Below are 16,252 nucleotides of genomic sequence, written 5' to 3' on the forward strand. Positions count from 1 at the left end.
TGCATGAGTTGCCTCTATTTTGAAACAAAGCAGGGCTCCACCACAAACCTTTTTAACGTAATTTCTTAAGTGAAGTTTGCCTACTTGACTTAAGAAATTGCAAAGAAAAAGGGGTGGAGCCCCTCTTTTATTTTGAAACAAGGGTTCCCCCTGCGGCCCCTCTTTTATTTTGAAACAAGGGTTCCCCTGTGGCCCCTATAGAGGACTAAGGAGAGGAGGGCTTTTTAGCTCTCTCTCTCTCTCTCCCCCCCCCCCCCCCTCTCCCTCTCTCCCTCACCAAATTTCTGTGACCAGGAGGTGAAACCATGCCGGTCTGCCCTTGGTATGGTTTGGTGTGCCCCGAATGGGTGGTTCAGGACGATACTGCTTTCCTTGACTGATTTTTACTTAAATCTACTCTTCGCTCTACTAGTCTTTGACTCACTAATTTTGCCACTTTATTATATCTCCTGGGTAAAGTTATTGCAGCACCAAGATATACTCTTCATCTTGATAGCTTATGAGTACTCTATCATACTTTTTGTTGGGGTCATTAGAAAACATAGGTAGATTTTTTTTTTTGCTTTTATCTTAATTTTATGACCATCTGGAATATAGGAGCTTGGAATACATTAGTCATTCTAATTTTCTTTTCCCATATTTGTTTTGGCACCCTATTACAGCTCCTTAATACCTTAACGCAGCATCATAGGATGCCTTAATCTGAAAGCTGACATACAATTACAGGTGGTATCATTTCATGCTCGCCAGGTGTAGAAACTAAACATCAACTTTTCCTCTCTCTCTGCTGATTATCCTCATGAATCTCCCAAAAGAGAACCCTTGCATGAAATAAACTGATCCATCTCTGTTACTTAGTTTAATCTTGTCAATCTCTGTTTTCTCATGTGAACCCCAATGCCCCTCCCGATGATGGACATTATCTTATTTTACAAACCCAATTTAATGGACTTCCCCAATTATATTCCACAGTTCTTGGAACTTCATCTATTTCCATGTCTTTACCCTTTTGCCTTTTCCTTTTAAGGCTTAACTTATTCTGATGTATCTAATCTCTAGATCTTCCAACTGTGAAGCCTTCTATAGTTGTGAATAGCGTCTCCTTTCTTATTCGCCCGATTGTCATCTATATGTTTAATAATTTATAAAAATATTCTTATCTTATTTTCGTCCACTTTGCCTCCTTAGGATTTTGCTCTCCCTCTGATGACTAATTAATTGAATGGATACTGCAAATATATAAATAATTCTATGCTTTTCTAGTTATATCTTTGCTAAACAACTTTTGAAATGTTTAATGATGTGGTATATTGTTCCCTGTAGTGTAAGTTGTATGCTTTTTTGGTAAGATTTTTTGTTTTTTGAGAATTACTCCCTTAAAAATGTTCGTCGTGGATAACTATGTTGTCATACAAAGCCAATTTATTCTTTATAACTTCTTACACACCCAGATGATTTGCTTATACTGCTTTACTGTATGCAGGATCAGTATATACTGGTGTGGAATTTTGTAAAAGATTATGCGGTATCTCAGTGATTAGAAGGTATATTTTTAACGTTGTACTGCCAATTACAGTCTTAGTATTGTTGGTATTTTGTGGATCTTTTTTGATGAGCAGACATTTTTGCAATCTTTTCTGATATTGGGAACATGAAATGTTTGGAACTTCCAGGAATTCATCTTCAGGCTACTATCATATTGGTACCCTCAATAAGGAATATTGTCTGAATTAGGAATTACATTACAATCGCATAGAAATACATATTCACAGTTTACAAAGTTTTTTAGATTTGTTTTATTTGCTGTTGTTAATTTCCCTTTCCTATATATATATATATATATATATATATATATATATATATATATATTTCAATTTGGTTCTTTGTGTTTCTATATGATATCAAAAATAGTGCTGCTGAGCATTGGAAAGAAAGGTTGTCACAGGAAGCTGAAGTCCAGCCTAGGTGCCTGGTCAGCTGCCTAGGCACCTGGCATGTTCCAAGGATCGAGCAGGTAATCCCACTGGCACCTGGCTGCCTATTTGATGCTTCTGTCAAGAAGGCTTTCATGGTCTTGTGGATTTTGCCTTGTCCAAAGCCTGTGTGGTGTTTAGACAACCTCTGCATGGCTTGAATAAGCCTTTCACCATAATGCAAATTGTTTAGTGAGGCTTGTGCCAAACCCTTGGCAACAAGGTGTCCAACCTATGCAACTTGGCAAACAGAGAGTGGAAGAGAGTGGGCACAAGAGTGAAGGGAAAACTCATGTATTACAAAGAGTGAAGAGTTGGTTATAGATCAAGCCTTCCTCCCCTATTTATAGGTGTTGGTTGCAAAGACGTGGCTACCAAGGTTTTACGCCCCAACAGGATGGGGGGCATCCCGGCTGTCCCATTCTGTTCCTTTGAGAAAACGGAACCGGGAGGGGCTCGGGACTCCAAAACCCATTCATGCAGGGAGAGAAGAAGAAAGAGAAAAGAAGGAAAGGAAGGAAAGATGAAAAATAAAAAATGAAAGTAAAGAAGCAGAAGAATAAAAAAAAGAAAGGAAGGGTGATGGAAAAGAAAGAAAAAAGAAAAAGAAAGGAAGAAAGGTAGAGGAAAAGAAAGAAAAGAAGAAAGGAAAGAAGGGGAGAAAGATGGAGGATATCCATCGGGATGCATGACTGGAATGATTGTTGGGAGGGGATGGGATAGCGAGATGACCCGTTCCATGGAGAAACTGGGACACTTTTGTCCCATAGGATTTAGAACCTTGGTGACTACAATTATGCCACTTGTCAATTTCCTAAGGGCATTATAGTCTTTTCAATACAAAATATCTACGTCTCGAAGTATCCAGTGAAATATCCTATGGAAATATCTAGCCAAAATATCTTGTCTCCTAAATTTCTTGCCAAAATATTTCTAGTAGAGACCTCTGGAGCCTTCTAGAGAACTATACCTCCTTCAGCCAGCCAAAGTTTTGTGCATGCTGGTCCATAGAGTTTGGGTGAAGTCCAGACCTGGAACGCCTTGCCTCAGTCTGTGACAAGGCCCTTCTTTCTTGGTTTAGTGAAGGCTTCAATTTTTAGACCAGTCTTTCTATGTAACTTTCATATAATTCTTTAACTTGGGCTGCATTTCATATAGCTTGGAGGTACATAGGAAAACATTTTAACTAACTACTTTTTAAGATCACATCCACCCATCATCTACTATCTCCTCACATTTATGAGATATGAGTCCTCCATCGAATAGTTAAGGTGCTTTTCTCTCATTCTTTGACACCACCCCTCTGTCATATGCAATGAGAGAAAAAGATTTAGGGAACTAAACAAGGCAAAAGAAAAGAGGCTGGAGGAATGGACCAGCAGCTAAGGAAAATAGAGTGAATGTGGACAAGTGTCTTTATGAGTTTTTTCGCTATGTGACCATTTTTGTGGACATATCTTCCTGTGTTTTGTCATGTGTGCAACCATTTTTTGAGTAGTTCTTTATCTATGTCACTATAATTTTATTCTTTAGTACAAAATTTAGTGTTTATAATGTCTTCCCATATATATATATGTATACACACACACACACACACACATACATGTATATAAATTTTATGCTGGATATGTTGTGTGGCTTGCAAGCTCTAGATTCTTTAATATGTAATAAACTTTTCTATGCAAGTAGAACTTAAGTAATTAAACAAAAAATTTAATTACTTGTAAATTTTCGCTTGGTGTGATCTATTTTTTTTTTTTCCTTTTTCAGATGCATTCTATAAGCCAGAGATATGTAATATGTAATAGGTTTATGCAAATCTTTTTTTTTAATTTTAAGGTTCATTTACTTTCTTTTTCTTGGTGGTAGCATGTCTTATTTTGGGGCAGGGTGGGGGGTTGTGGAATGTTTTACTTTCTCCATGCTGTCGGTTGTGCATTGGTTGTGCAAGTGCATCCATTCTAATAAACACTGAAAATGCTCAGAGCACGTTTCAGGACTTTGCTCTCTCTCTCTCACGCACGCACGCACACACACATTGCATGAAAGCTTAAGAATAAGTTTTTTTGTAACAATTTCTAGTGGCGAAAGCATGGAGAATGCACTTCGGGCATGTTGTAAAGGCATCAAGATCGGGAAGATCCTTATTCATAGGGAAGGAGATAACGGTCAGCAGGTTTGCACAAAGCTCCTGAATTTTTTTGCTAAATTTGCTGTGGCTGATTATCTGACTGTTTGACTATGTTGTAGTTAATCTATCACAATCTGCCAAAAGACATCTCAGATAGGCATGTTCTGTTGTTGGATCCTATATTAGGCACAGGTTGGTTCATTTACAATATATCATACTTTGCACTGGCATGTATTGCTTTGAAATTGCCTGAATAAGTTATCTTTTTCCCTTAGTCCTCTAGACAGTTTCTTCATCCCCTTGGCTATGTATATGACTTGATAATAAAACAAATAATAGTGTGTCAATCTGGTAATTACAGTAATTGGCAATAGATTCTTTTGCAAATAATTTCAGTTTATTTTGGTTTATTTTGTTACCACATTGCCAGTTTAATTAAGAGTCTTCAGTATTGTTGTTTTTTCTTAACAGAACTGGCTCTCTTGAAATTTTCTGCCTCTGGCATTAGGGTCAGTTTTGGTTCCAAGCCATGCAGTAGGCTGCGTGGCTTCAGCTTGAGGCCTAGAGATGGAGCCTAATTTGAGACGGTGTTCTCAAGCTTGGCTTTTTCTCCATGTGGACCAAGCTTGAAGCCTTGAACGAGCATTTGGTTGAGCCGAGCCAAGCTCCTGCTCATGTTAAACATTTGAATCTTTGGCTCATTTCATAGCCAAACCAAGCTCAAATGAGCTCTTTACAGGGCTGAGATAAGCCATTCATGAATAGCTTGGTTTGTTTGTGGCCCTATTTGGTTCCAGAGTAAAAAAGCAACAAGGGAATTGCTGAAATCTTCTAGACAAGGTTAGTAAAATTGACCATACTGCATCATGATATTCCCTGAGGCCTATTGAGGGTATACGATACCATGTTATACCATACCATATGACAGTATTTCAAAATCTTTGATAGACCATGAGTGGATATACCACGGTAACATCAACACTGAGACATGACTGGCATGCCCTGGTACTGTGGTACTTCAAACCTTCCTTCTGTACAGGTCTTTCTGGTCTTTATCTGAAATTTTCGAGATATGACTTTTTTTATTTTTCTTTCTCTTTTTGCTCAAAAGTAGTGTAAGATCTTAAGCACAGGCTGTTGCCCTTCCCATGATCTAATGTCACCATCCAGCATGTTCAATGTCATCCCCACCAATTTCCACCACATTTTCTTTCTCCTCCCTTCAAGGCTTCCACCTCTCACTGGACCAACTTTTTCCATGGTCTGAGCTTACCTGTAGGTCACTCCATGTCAAAAACTTTCTCATTGAATCTCTAAAAATAACCTATCCATATTCTACTTTATTCCTGCATCTGAAATGCTTCCATTCCTTTTCTTGTACCTCTCCATGCAATTGGGGAAATTCTTGAAGAACTAGGAGACATAATACAACACCAAGATATTTGCTTAATTTGCTAAAATAAACTGCTCCATGCACAAGTGACCATATATCAAATTGCAACGTTTTGTTCGAAGTATATTTGGTGTTCGAATGAATTTTGTTTTTCTGCAGAAAACATATTGCAGGTCCTCTGCATACACTACATAGTAGGATGTGCAAACACAACCTGACCTGCAACCTCCCGAAGCCATCTTCCATGAAAGCAACACTGCCTGGGAGTGGTTTTGACCAGCTCCTTTAAATCAACATTCACTACCTATGCTGACATTTAGCTGACCAGAGCTGAATAATATGCATCTCATAATATAACTCTTAATGGTGATGCTTTTTTGAGCTAAACTTAAACTAGCTTGCTCAACATGAAACTGAAAACTCCATATTCTCTTAAATAATCCTATTAAAGACTACTTTTTAATTTGTCCATGGCTCAAAAATTCTAGCTGTGATATATATCTGAATGGGGAGTTAATTCATCAGTTTGCTTATGCGGGAAAGTTTTTTCAGTCTCAACCATATCGTGCAGCAAGGAGACAGATGTCGTAGCGCTGATTATCCATCTCTATCTGCTTCTGGCAATCTTAGTGTTAGTCATAACAAATCTTTATTACCACATAGGCCATTTATTTTGGACTGCAATCAGAAAAACTCTCCTATGGCAATGGTTTTGATTTTTCTGATAAGGACATTCTACACAAAATAGAAAGTCAATTGGACACGTTCCCTGTCTCACAAACATCCCTTGGGCGAATGGTAGACAAGGGCTTCTAATGCATCTGCTGATCTAGCCTTTCAGTTTTTCACTGAAACTGAAGCTCCATTACATGGCTTCTATCAACTGCTAATATAAAGTCTATGGTTGGATGGTGCATGACTGCCTTTTGTTCTGAATTTGTGGAACTAATAAACCAATATTTTTGTTCTAGTTAATTGCCTTCCATCCACTATTGTAGAACTTCTGCTAATTTTTTTTTTCTTGTGCAGGGAACTCAGCTGTCCAAGCTATTTCTTTGCTTTTGCAGAAGGGGGTACAGGAAGCCAACATTATATTTCTCAATCTCATTTCTGTGAGTGTATATGATGCTGGAACTTTTTATATGTGTTTGCCAGTTGTCCTATATTTCATGTTTAGGTGTAGGACATCTTAAGTGTTGCTTTATAATGTCAAGTATTTGTTAAATAAGAGATGAAAGTTATCAGAGTACACAGTTGCTGGCAAGATTTCTTTCCAGTGAAACTAATCAGACAGGGATCCTTTTCTTGTTCAACTATGCTGCTTCTAAATTACTGTCTTGTATTTCATGTTTTACAGTGCTTAAGTGGAAGCATGCTGATGTAATTTCTTTTTCACATGACCAGGCTCCTCAAGGGGTGCATGTTGTTTGCAAAAAATTCCCGAGAATCAAGATTGTGACGTCTGAGATTGAATATGGTCTAAATGAAGATTTTCGTGTCATTCCTGGCATGGGTGAGTTTGGAGATAGGTATTTCGGAACAGATGATGATTAACAGGCGACATTCTTAATAACATCCAAGAAGAGTCTCACATTGAATCAAGTAAGTTGTTCCTTCTATAACAGTTCAGATTAAGTAGTGACATATACATCTCCATGATGGAGCAGGGGATGGGTAATTAACTTTTACTGACAGACCATGGCATAACCCTAAAAGGAACAAGATGTGACATTAATCTTGCATCTGTTATAAATTGAGTTTCACAATGATATGTGCTTTCTCATCTTCAATTAGTATTTTTTTTAAAAAATAAATTATATTTTAAATACTTCATTGGAGCTTAGGTGAGAAGATTTCTGCATAATATCACTGTTGTTGTAAATATTGCATAATGAGGGATATGCATGGTGCTAATAAAATGAGCTTGTCAGCTGACTTTGAGCACAAGTTTGCTGTGTGATTGCTTGAGCTAAGAAGTGAGTTCAGTTTTAGAAGGAAAAATATGTAATGTAACAGATATCCATTCAAATCAAGTAAATGATTTATAATAAAATATTCGAAGATTTTTATTGGCAAATCTTGCATTCGAGGGGAGGTTGCAAGTATATAATATTTTCTGAGATTGCATTTCATTTCACTCTTTGCCTTATAATTTCTGTGCCTTTGACACCTCCCAATATCAAATGTTATTGTCTTGCCTCTCCTTATAGACTTGTAAATCTGAAGTGATTTTGGAGGGTCGGTACTAGGTTGCTTGAGCATAAAGTATAACTAATAAGGTAGATTTCCCTGCCTGCCAACCAACCATACAGGTTCCATTGCAGGCCCCTCTCTTGCCTAAATTTTCCTTGGCTAGAACTGTTGCACCAGTTTTAGAGGGTTGCCATCAATTTTAGTGACGATTCTAAAATCTTCTCTAATGAGTCCTCCCTTTTGATTGGCGTCATATGTGAATCTATATTTAATGGTAAAAGGTTTGAACGATGACAAGGATGACTGTGGTTTATTAGACAGCACCTTGGTTATCTTTCAAAAATTATTAGTGATTATGTTGATGAAAGGGCATGCTTTATTGAGTATTGGGTGTGAGTTTGTTGGTATTATATCAGTTTGCAATGTTAGTCATTTCTAAATAATAAAAATAGAACAGTTAAATTTGCTTTATTTGTTGCAGGTATGGATGATTTTTTGGTTCCAATTAAATGAAAATTGTGAACAACAATATCCTGGTTCTTCGGCGGCAACTTCAAGCATTTTTTGAGTTTTTTTTTTTTTTTCCAACCTTTTGGACCTGTGAATGCCTGCAAAGTCACTTTCAACGTCAGTTTATGTTGAGCAAAAATATAATCTGTCATTACATATGTTGATGCTTAATCTTCTGAGTTGTATTAATTCTTATCATTTAGGATGTTTATTTCTGGCCTATTTCCAGATTTTGTAGAAGTTTTGCCATTTTAATGGAAATCTTGTTGTTGATTCCTCCTAATTGGTGTAAGATCTGGTGTTCATTCATTGTTCTGTTGAATTCAATCATGCCTGAAGATTACAGCCTGCCTTTGATATGTACCATACTGTAGTGCTATTCCTAATTATCTAGATGTAATAGAACTATATTCACTGGTTTACCGGTGAGCGGGTATAGATAGGTGTCTTTTTTTTGGTAAAGGAGCACAGCTTGCGTTAAACATAAAAGAGAGAATACACAGCCTGGAAACAGAGGAAAATAAACAGCTTAAAGACTGAAAACCAAAATACAGGAGACAGCAAAATGGAGTTCTCCTTCAAAATGGCGCGTAGCAGAGAAACGAAGTAGGGGTTGCATGGCTGAAAACTTTCCCTTTTGAAGAACCGGCAGCAGAAGACATATGGCAAGGAAATACATGTTGATCCCTCCTCAAAGCATTGTTTCTTGAAACATCAGCTTGCAGAATAGATTGGAAAGAGGGGTTTGAAACAATGTGAGCAATGTCATCCTGTTTTTCATTAAGACCAGCCTTAGCAATACAATCAGTAGCCTGGTTTGCTCCTCTTGGAGTGTAAGAAACTTTAAAATTAGAACAAGAAGCCGACCAGTGGAGGATATCATTTAAAATGGGCAAATTATTAGCAGCATCTGGTGAAGAACATTTAATCAAGGAAATAACCTTCATAGAGTCACCTTCTAACCAGATACTAGATGCTCTAAGATATGCGACAGCAACCAACAAGCCAAGCCATGCTGCCACTAATTCGGCATAAAAAACTGGAGGAGGAGGTAAGGCTCTAGCTCCCCAAGCAAAAATAATGCCTCCAGCATCCCTTATAATATAAGCAGAATAAACTTTACCTTCAGCCACTGCAGCATCAAAATTCACCTGAAGGAATCCCAAGGGAGGGCGTAGCCAAGGATGGTGGGCGATCAAGTTACTGCCAGCAGAGCTGGACAGTTGTAAGCTACACCAATGCCTCCATTGAGCCTGTCCGGTGGTAAAAGAGCATGCTATGATATCAGGGATAAGAAAGGAGTGGATGCTGCGAGCTACCTGGGTAGGAGTACTAACAGAATCGCTGAAAATACGGTTATTTCTAGCATTCCAGATCTGCCCAGTAAGGGTAGCCCATAGAGCTTTAAAATTCTTTGAAACCGAAGAGTACGTGAGAGTGATCGAGTGGGGGAAAGAAATTGGACGAGTGTTATCAGCAGTGGATAGATGGAATTGCTCCTAACAGCTAGCTGCACATGGGCACTCAAACAAAACATGGGCAATATCCTCATAGAGATCGCAATAGTATGAGATACATCAATAATACCACGTGAGGCTAAAATAACTTTGCAAGGTAAGCCCTGCCAAATCACCTTCCACCAAAAATACTTGATTCTTATAGGCAAATGAAGGCCCCAAATCCGTTGGAAGGAAGAGTCCCCACCCAGCTGGTGAGAGGGAGCAACCAGAGGGTAAAGATCCTTGAGGGAGATGAGCACAGAGTTTGTAGAATTCCAAGTAATCTGATCAGGGCCTTCATTAGTAGCAATAGGGATCTTAGCAATATTGGCTCATCATATCAGATGGAAAGAGCTCACCAATCTTGTGTTCATCCCACATCCGACCAGGGGCAATGAGTTCAGAGATAGGAAGCTGTGCCAATGGTGAGTCAATATCAATAAAAGTTGGCCAAGCATTAAGGTGAATAGAAGTAAGCCGTGGATCCTCAAGAATGTTGATAGAGCGGCCATTTCCAATTGGCCATATGAACTGATACCGAATAATAGCAGCAGCTCCACAGATTTTGGCCCAGATTGAGGAAGTATGCCTAGGCTTTATGTAGGAGTTCTAGGAACCAGCAAAAAGATACTTGTCTTTAACGACCATAGCCCAGAGGGAAGTGGGATTAAGAACAATCTGGGTAGCAAGCTTGCAAAGAAAGGTTTCCCGTCGAGTATCAAGAGAGACAAGGCCTAGCCCATCAAGTTGTTTAGAATTACATACATTACTCCAGGCAACAAGATGCATTCCTCTACGATCAATGGGGTGGCCCCAGAGGAAAGCCCGATATTCCTTTTCCAATTTGTAGAGAACACATTTGGGAATAGGAAGGCAAGAGAGGGTATAGAGTGGAATCGATGAGAGCAAAGATTGCAGTAGAGTAGCCCTTCCAGCCAAAGAGAGAGTTTTCCATTGCGAAGATGCGATTCTCCGGATCATTTTTGCGTGAAGAAAGGCAAAATCCCCTGCATTCAGCCACCGAGGAGACAAAGGGAGACCCAAGTACGTCCAAGCACCTTGGACTAGCCTAATTGAAAGAATATGCCGAATGTGAGCTTTAATAGAATTCGAGATCTTTGGGCTGTAGGTGAGGTGAGATTTAGTCAAATTTATAGCTTGGCCAGAGAGAGAATAGTAGGCATTAATTATAGCTTTTAAGCATTCTACATCCTTGACAGTAGCTTTAACAATGAACAAACAATCACCAGCAAAGAGAATATGGGAAACCATTGGTCCTCCTTTAGGGGATTTATACACCCTCAAAAGATGATTGGAAATGGCACACTTAAGAAGAGTGGACAGAACCTCCGAACTCATAATGAACAAGTATGGTGACAGGGGGCAGTCTTGTGGTAGATCTTGCAAGGCAAGAAACCATCAAAAAGGAGAACCATTGATCAGTAATGCAAAATGAGGGCTAGTAATGCAGACCCGAACCCAATTTATAGAAGTAGGGTTGATTCCAAATTGAGACAGTACAGTAAAAAGAAAAAGGCCAATGAAACCGATCAAAGACTTTCTCCATATCAGCTTTCACCAACACCAAGCTCTTAGTAGGAGCCGCCCTATTTAAAGAGTGCGTGATCTCTTGAGCTAATAGAAGATTATCAAAAATATTGCGGTCAGAAATAAAAGCCCCCTGCTCAATAGATATCAAAGAATGAAGAAGAGGCTTTAATCTATCTGCAAGAATTTTTGCCACAATTTTATAGATCGAGTTGCACAAACTAATCGGGCGATAATCATTAGCTCTCATCAGATTAGAAGTTTTAGAAATCAAAGTGATATAAGTATACTTCCACAAGTCAGGCATCACAGAGTAGGAGAAGAAATACTTTATAGCGGAGGCCACATCACCCTTAATGAGCTGCCAAAAGGTTTGAAAGAAAAATATAGGAAAGTCATCCGGCCCCGGGGCTTTGTCAGGATGCATACCCCATAGAGCATTTTCAATCTCATCAATGGAGACAGCTTTTATAAGATTGAGGTTTTGTTCATCAAATACAGAAGAGGATAAGATGGGATAGTCCATAGCTTCAATATTAGATTGTGCTGTCCATCTGAGCTGAAAATGAGAAAGAAGCAAATCATGAATTTCAGTTGACTGATCAACCATATCACTTTTGTCCCTTTGCATCAGAGAGATTCTGTTTCTTCACCTCCTTAAGATAGTAGATCTATGAAAGAAGGCAGGATTGGCATCCCCCTCTTACAACCAAATGGCCCTAGATTTTTGTCTCCAAAGAACTTCTTGCATGTGAAGGTTTTTATTATATTCACTAAGTGTTGAGGAGTTGAAAATGTTGTCGGTCGATGAGACTATTTTGTTGAGATTCAAAGAGTTGGAGATGGGCAATGTCGTCATACAAGCATTGCCCCTTGGCAAAGATGTTGCCCACAGTGTACTTCCATCTATTAATAGCTCTCCTAGTATTATGAAGAAGCATAGAGAGTCGGATACTCGAGGAGTGATTGCCATTATACTTCCAAGCTCTATTGATAGCTTCATAGAGACCTTCGGTATACATCCAGATCTTCTTAAACCGGAAAAGAATATTCCTTCTCCTTTGAGAATCAGATAAATTGAGCAAGATCGGATAGTGATCAGAAGCAAATCTAGGAAGATGAGAAATTTTAGATTCAGGATAAAGATTAAGCTAGCTATCTGAAACAAAACCCCGATCAATATGCTCCCAGACATGGCCCAAGCTCAACCTGTTATTACACCAGATAAATTTTGGCCCAAGAAAATCCAAATCAACAAGACTAGTTGTCATGAGAAAGGATTTGAATTCTTTAATGTCTCAATCAAAAGAGAAGTCTTTGCCTCCTTTCTTATCTTCAGCACTGAGAATGCAATTGAAATCACTGATTAACAACAGAGGAAGACCCAAAGAGAGAACAGATTCAGCTTGTTCCCACGGTCTCCTTCTTTGAAGACATGAGTACTAGTGTAAACAATTTCGAGGATCCAATCAGGTTTTTGGTCACAAGAGACAATCCCAAAAATAACTTGATGATCCGAGTAAGTGAAGCTAATACTACCCAGATTTTGCTTCCAAGAAACAATAATTCCTCTAGAGAGGCCCTCAGCAGGAGCAATGTATGAATGCCACATGGGGCCAAGAAGCCTTAGGACCCTCTGAGAAGCATGATCATATAGTCTTGTTTCAAGAAAATAACAAACGTCGGATTTGTGCTATCTGATCAAGGATTTAGTGTAGTTTCTAAAGGATTTTTTTGCGGCACTCCGACAGTTCCAACAAAGGATATTCATAGTTGATTAGAGGAAGATGCAGCTAGATGCCCTCCAACCACATCAGATGAAGACAAAAAGAAATGATCACTGCTCTCAACAGCAGGACAACCAATCAAGTGTTGTAGATTTGTAAAATGAGAGTGATGAGATTGAGAAGAATTACCCCTCACTACATTAGAAGACTCCTCTGCATGTGAGGGTAAAACAAGTTTGTCCAAAGGAGCTTCAGCTTGGCTTTGCTTTGAACCTTGCACTTGGGCACCACCACCAGCTACAGGCCGCCAAACCTCCTTATAAGAAGTTTGCTACTTTAGAACAAGGGCAGTGGATGGGTGAGTCGGCAGTGGATGGGTGAGAGCTGATTCATCCCGGACAAGGACTTTTTATTTTGGAGGAGACTCAGACCCTGATGATTTACAAAGCTCGAGGTTTTTATTGGGAGATCTCTTCCATTTTTCTTTAGGAGCGGTAGTCTCCGAGACAGGATCAGTAACCACTATCTCCATACTAGTAGACCCCTTCACCTCTTCATTCTCAAATATTAAAGAAGAAAATCTAGAACCCTTACCCGCCCTAGAAGATGAGACCGGATCATTCGGGTGCTTTGGGGGGGATTTACTCGATATTTTTTTTGGTTGGACCCAATCACTCGAGAACTGTCCCCCAACAGGTACAGGATCATATTACATCTTGCCTTCATTTGGTACCTAGGATGAGATCGACACCTTGGCTGCCCTGATCCAAGGGCCATACACCTATATACCTTCCTGATTTTTAGAGCAGCTGCAGGATTCCAACGCTCTACCCAGATGACCACACGAGTAGCAGAGCTCCGATAGATTTTCATAAGTGAATTGCTGCCAGATGATACTCGATTTCACTCTGATTTTAGTACCTGGGCAGGCAGCCTTCGAGGAATCCATAAGGACACAAACTCCTACAAAGCTTTTTTGAGAAGAAGATTCCGTCCTCTCGTCCAAGGAGAGAGGAGAACCAGCAGTGGAAACTATTTTAAGGATCTTGTCCTTATCCCACAACTCCATAAGAAGATCTGACAAATGAATCAAAACCCTAACCTACCTCACATCATCACGGGCAGGGTTGAAGCTGGGATGCTAACTCTCCAGAGCAAGCAACTGACCTGCCAAGGGCCAAGGGCCCTTGGCTAAGATCTTACTTTGATCTTCCTCTGAGGGTAGATCAAAGAGGAGAACCCCTTCAGAGAGGGTGGAGACTTGGAAGTGTCTCACCACATCCCATCTTGCTTTTATTTCTTTTTCAATAAAATCCACAGCAAAGTCCTTTCCTAAGAACTTACCAACAAGCAAAGCTTTCCATCTAGCATAGGCTCGATTAATCTCTTCGTCGGTGAAGGAGACAACTTGCGAGAATTGCTCCTCCAATGCCTCCACTTGCTCCATGGTGGCTTTCAAAGACTCCCTCCTGAGGCTGCAAACTCCTTGGGCCACCTGAGACTAGGTTCTGGAAGGATCAAATGGATAAGCATCACTTCGAGTCGATGCAGCAGCCGATGATGCACCACTCTTTTCTTGATGAAGTGTATCCACTCGCTTCGACCCTCCTGGAGAGGAAACCCTCTCCAAACAAGGTCGATTAGATTGACTAATGATGGAAGAATCACCATTAGAAGGAGCTAAGGAAATCCTAATCGGTTATTTTTCTTTCTCTTTCTCCCTCATTGTTTTGAAGAGAGAGAAAGTTGAACTACATAGATAAGTTGATATAGATAGGTGGCGAAATTCTTTGTGCACTGCAAGCAGTGCACAACCGCGCGCACTGTCCGTGGTGATTGCTTCCCACACGGGACCGAAAAAAAAAATTTTTCGCACGTGGCACCCCGGCCCCACACGTGAATCAATCATCATGGGTGGTGTGCATAGTTCTACACCGCCCGCGGTGCACAAAGAATTCTTTTAGATAGATGTCTTTAGGGAGCTAACTGAGCAAAGCTAGATCCAGCTCAGTTCTTACTAAGCTCAGCTTAAAGTTATTTTCGAGTCTCGAAGTTGAGATAAAGTTCAGAGAATTTGTTACTGAATCGAGCCTAAATCTTGAATAGTAGAACACCTACTTCGATCAATTCGATAACTTTTTGTTGAGCTAAAATCAATTTGAGCTTAGATGAAGTTTAATTTAAGCTTGAGTCAATGTTCAAGCTTAGCTTGGCACTTTGATGTTCCACATCATCATCTTTTTTTTTTAATATTATTTTTTTAAGCTGGCCAAAGGTGAAGGGTCATATGTTACATTAGATCCAATGATTGATTGCATGCTGCATGCACATGCAACAGCCATCTGCAATGCACATTGAGAGGGGAAACAAAATATGATTATAAAATTTTAAATTCATGTAAACATAAGTAATAAAAATAATATTATGACTTGAATAACATTATACTTAATGGATTGTTATGCATGCATGCATACATAAATTTAGAAATACGAGCTTTAGAAATGAGTTTAATATATCATCTGCACTCTACATCCTTACACAGGTTTCATGTTAAGAATTTGACAAATTAAGCTCGGCAGGAATAAGATTTGCTCTGTCAAAACCCAACCAAACTCCTTTAGATCTGAATCTGATTCTAAACCTAGCCTACTTGAGGTATGAGTCGACTTGAATATATTGATACGTCAACCATAATGGGCAGAAACAACAATGGATAAGTAAAATTCTTTGTGCACCGCATGCGGTGATTGTCTCATGCACAGGGTCAGTAAAAAAAAAAAATTTTTTTCCGTGCACTGTCCAGCTTCGTGCGTGAGCGCGCCGTGCACAAATTTTTTTTTCAATGGATGAACGAGAACGAACTGGACCGTCAAGGACTAAGGCATAATATATGAAACACCTCGCAAAGTACCTCCAAAAGTAAAACCCACCTAAGTGAACTATCGCAACAAAACCATGAGAACACACAAGCAAAAGCTAGCAGAACCATATGTTATTCTATGATTGTTCGCTCGTCGCCCAGCCATTTTCCCCTCTTCCCTTCCCTCTCCCCCTTTCTTTTTTTATTTCTCATTTGTTCTTTTCTTCCTCCCATCTTTTCTATCTCTCTTTATCCCATGCATAGATCTACTACCTAGTTGCTAGATATGGTGGGATGGTGGTCAAATATTGCAGTCTCTTATTTCTCGAGTCCTCTACCGTACTATTTTTTAAAAAACCTTTTTATCCATTTGATACAGATTTTAACTTATTTATAAAAATAATGCAAAAGTTAAAAA

The 16,252-nt window shown here is 39.3% G+C and overlaps 1 protein-coding gene and 1 long non-coding RNA gene across 6 annotated transcripts in view; one reads left to right on the forward strand and one right to left on the reverse strand.

The window, feature by feature from the left end:
- LOC105048976 (uridine kinase-like protein 3) overlaps positions 1–8,483 on the forward strand; it is a 76,837-nt gene extending 68,354 nt beyond the window's left edge. For 4 of the 5 annotated variants that reach the window (XM_073261081.1, XM_073261083.1, XM_073261082.1 and 1 more), the window contains 6 exons: positions 1,484–1,544; positions 4,056–4,149; positions 4,224–4,296; positions 6,527–6,609; positions 6,902–7,099; positions 8,172–8,483. In XM_073261081.1, coding sequence (XP_073117182.1) covers positions 1,484–1,544; positions 4,056–4,149; positions 4,224–4,296; positions 6,527–6,609; positions 6,902–7,051 — 461 coding nt within the window. In that variant the 3' untranslated portion in view covers positions 7,052–7,099; positions 8,172–8,483. Of the gene's footprint in view, positions 1–1,483; positions 1,545–4,055; positions 4,150–4,223; positions 4,297–6,526; positions 6,610–6,901; positions 7,100–8,171 lie in introns of those variants that run through there. The other variant, XR_012142856.1, reaches the window with a different exon arrangement.
- A 224-nt stretch (positions 8,484–8,707) lies between these two features.
- On the reverse strand, positions 8,708–14,699 carry LOC140859403 (uncharacterized). Its single transcript, XR_012142857.1, has 2 exons — positions 14,319–14,699; positions 8,708–8,970 (listed from the first exon to the last, which is right to left on the reverse strand). It is a non-coding gene; the product is annotated as an uncharacterized lncRNA (long non-coding RNA).
- Between the last annotated feature and the right edge of the window lie 1,553 nt (positions 14,700–16,252).

This window comes from Elaeis guineensis, chromosome 7 (assembly GCF_000442705.2).
Source record: "Elaeis guineensis isolate ETL-2024a chromosome 7, EG11, whole genome shotgun sequence".
Classification (NCBI taxonomy): Eukaryota; Viridiplantae; Streptophyta; class Magnoliopsida; order Arecales; family Arecaceae; genus Elaeis; species Elaeis guineensis.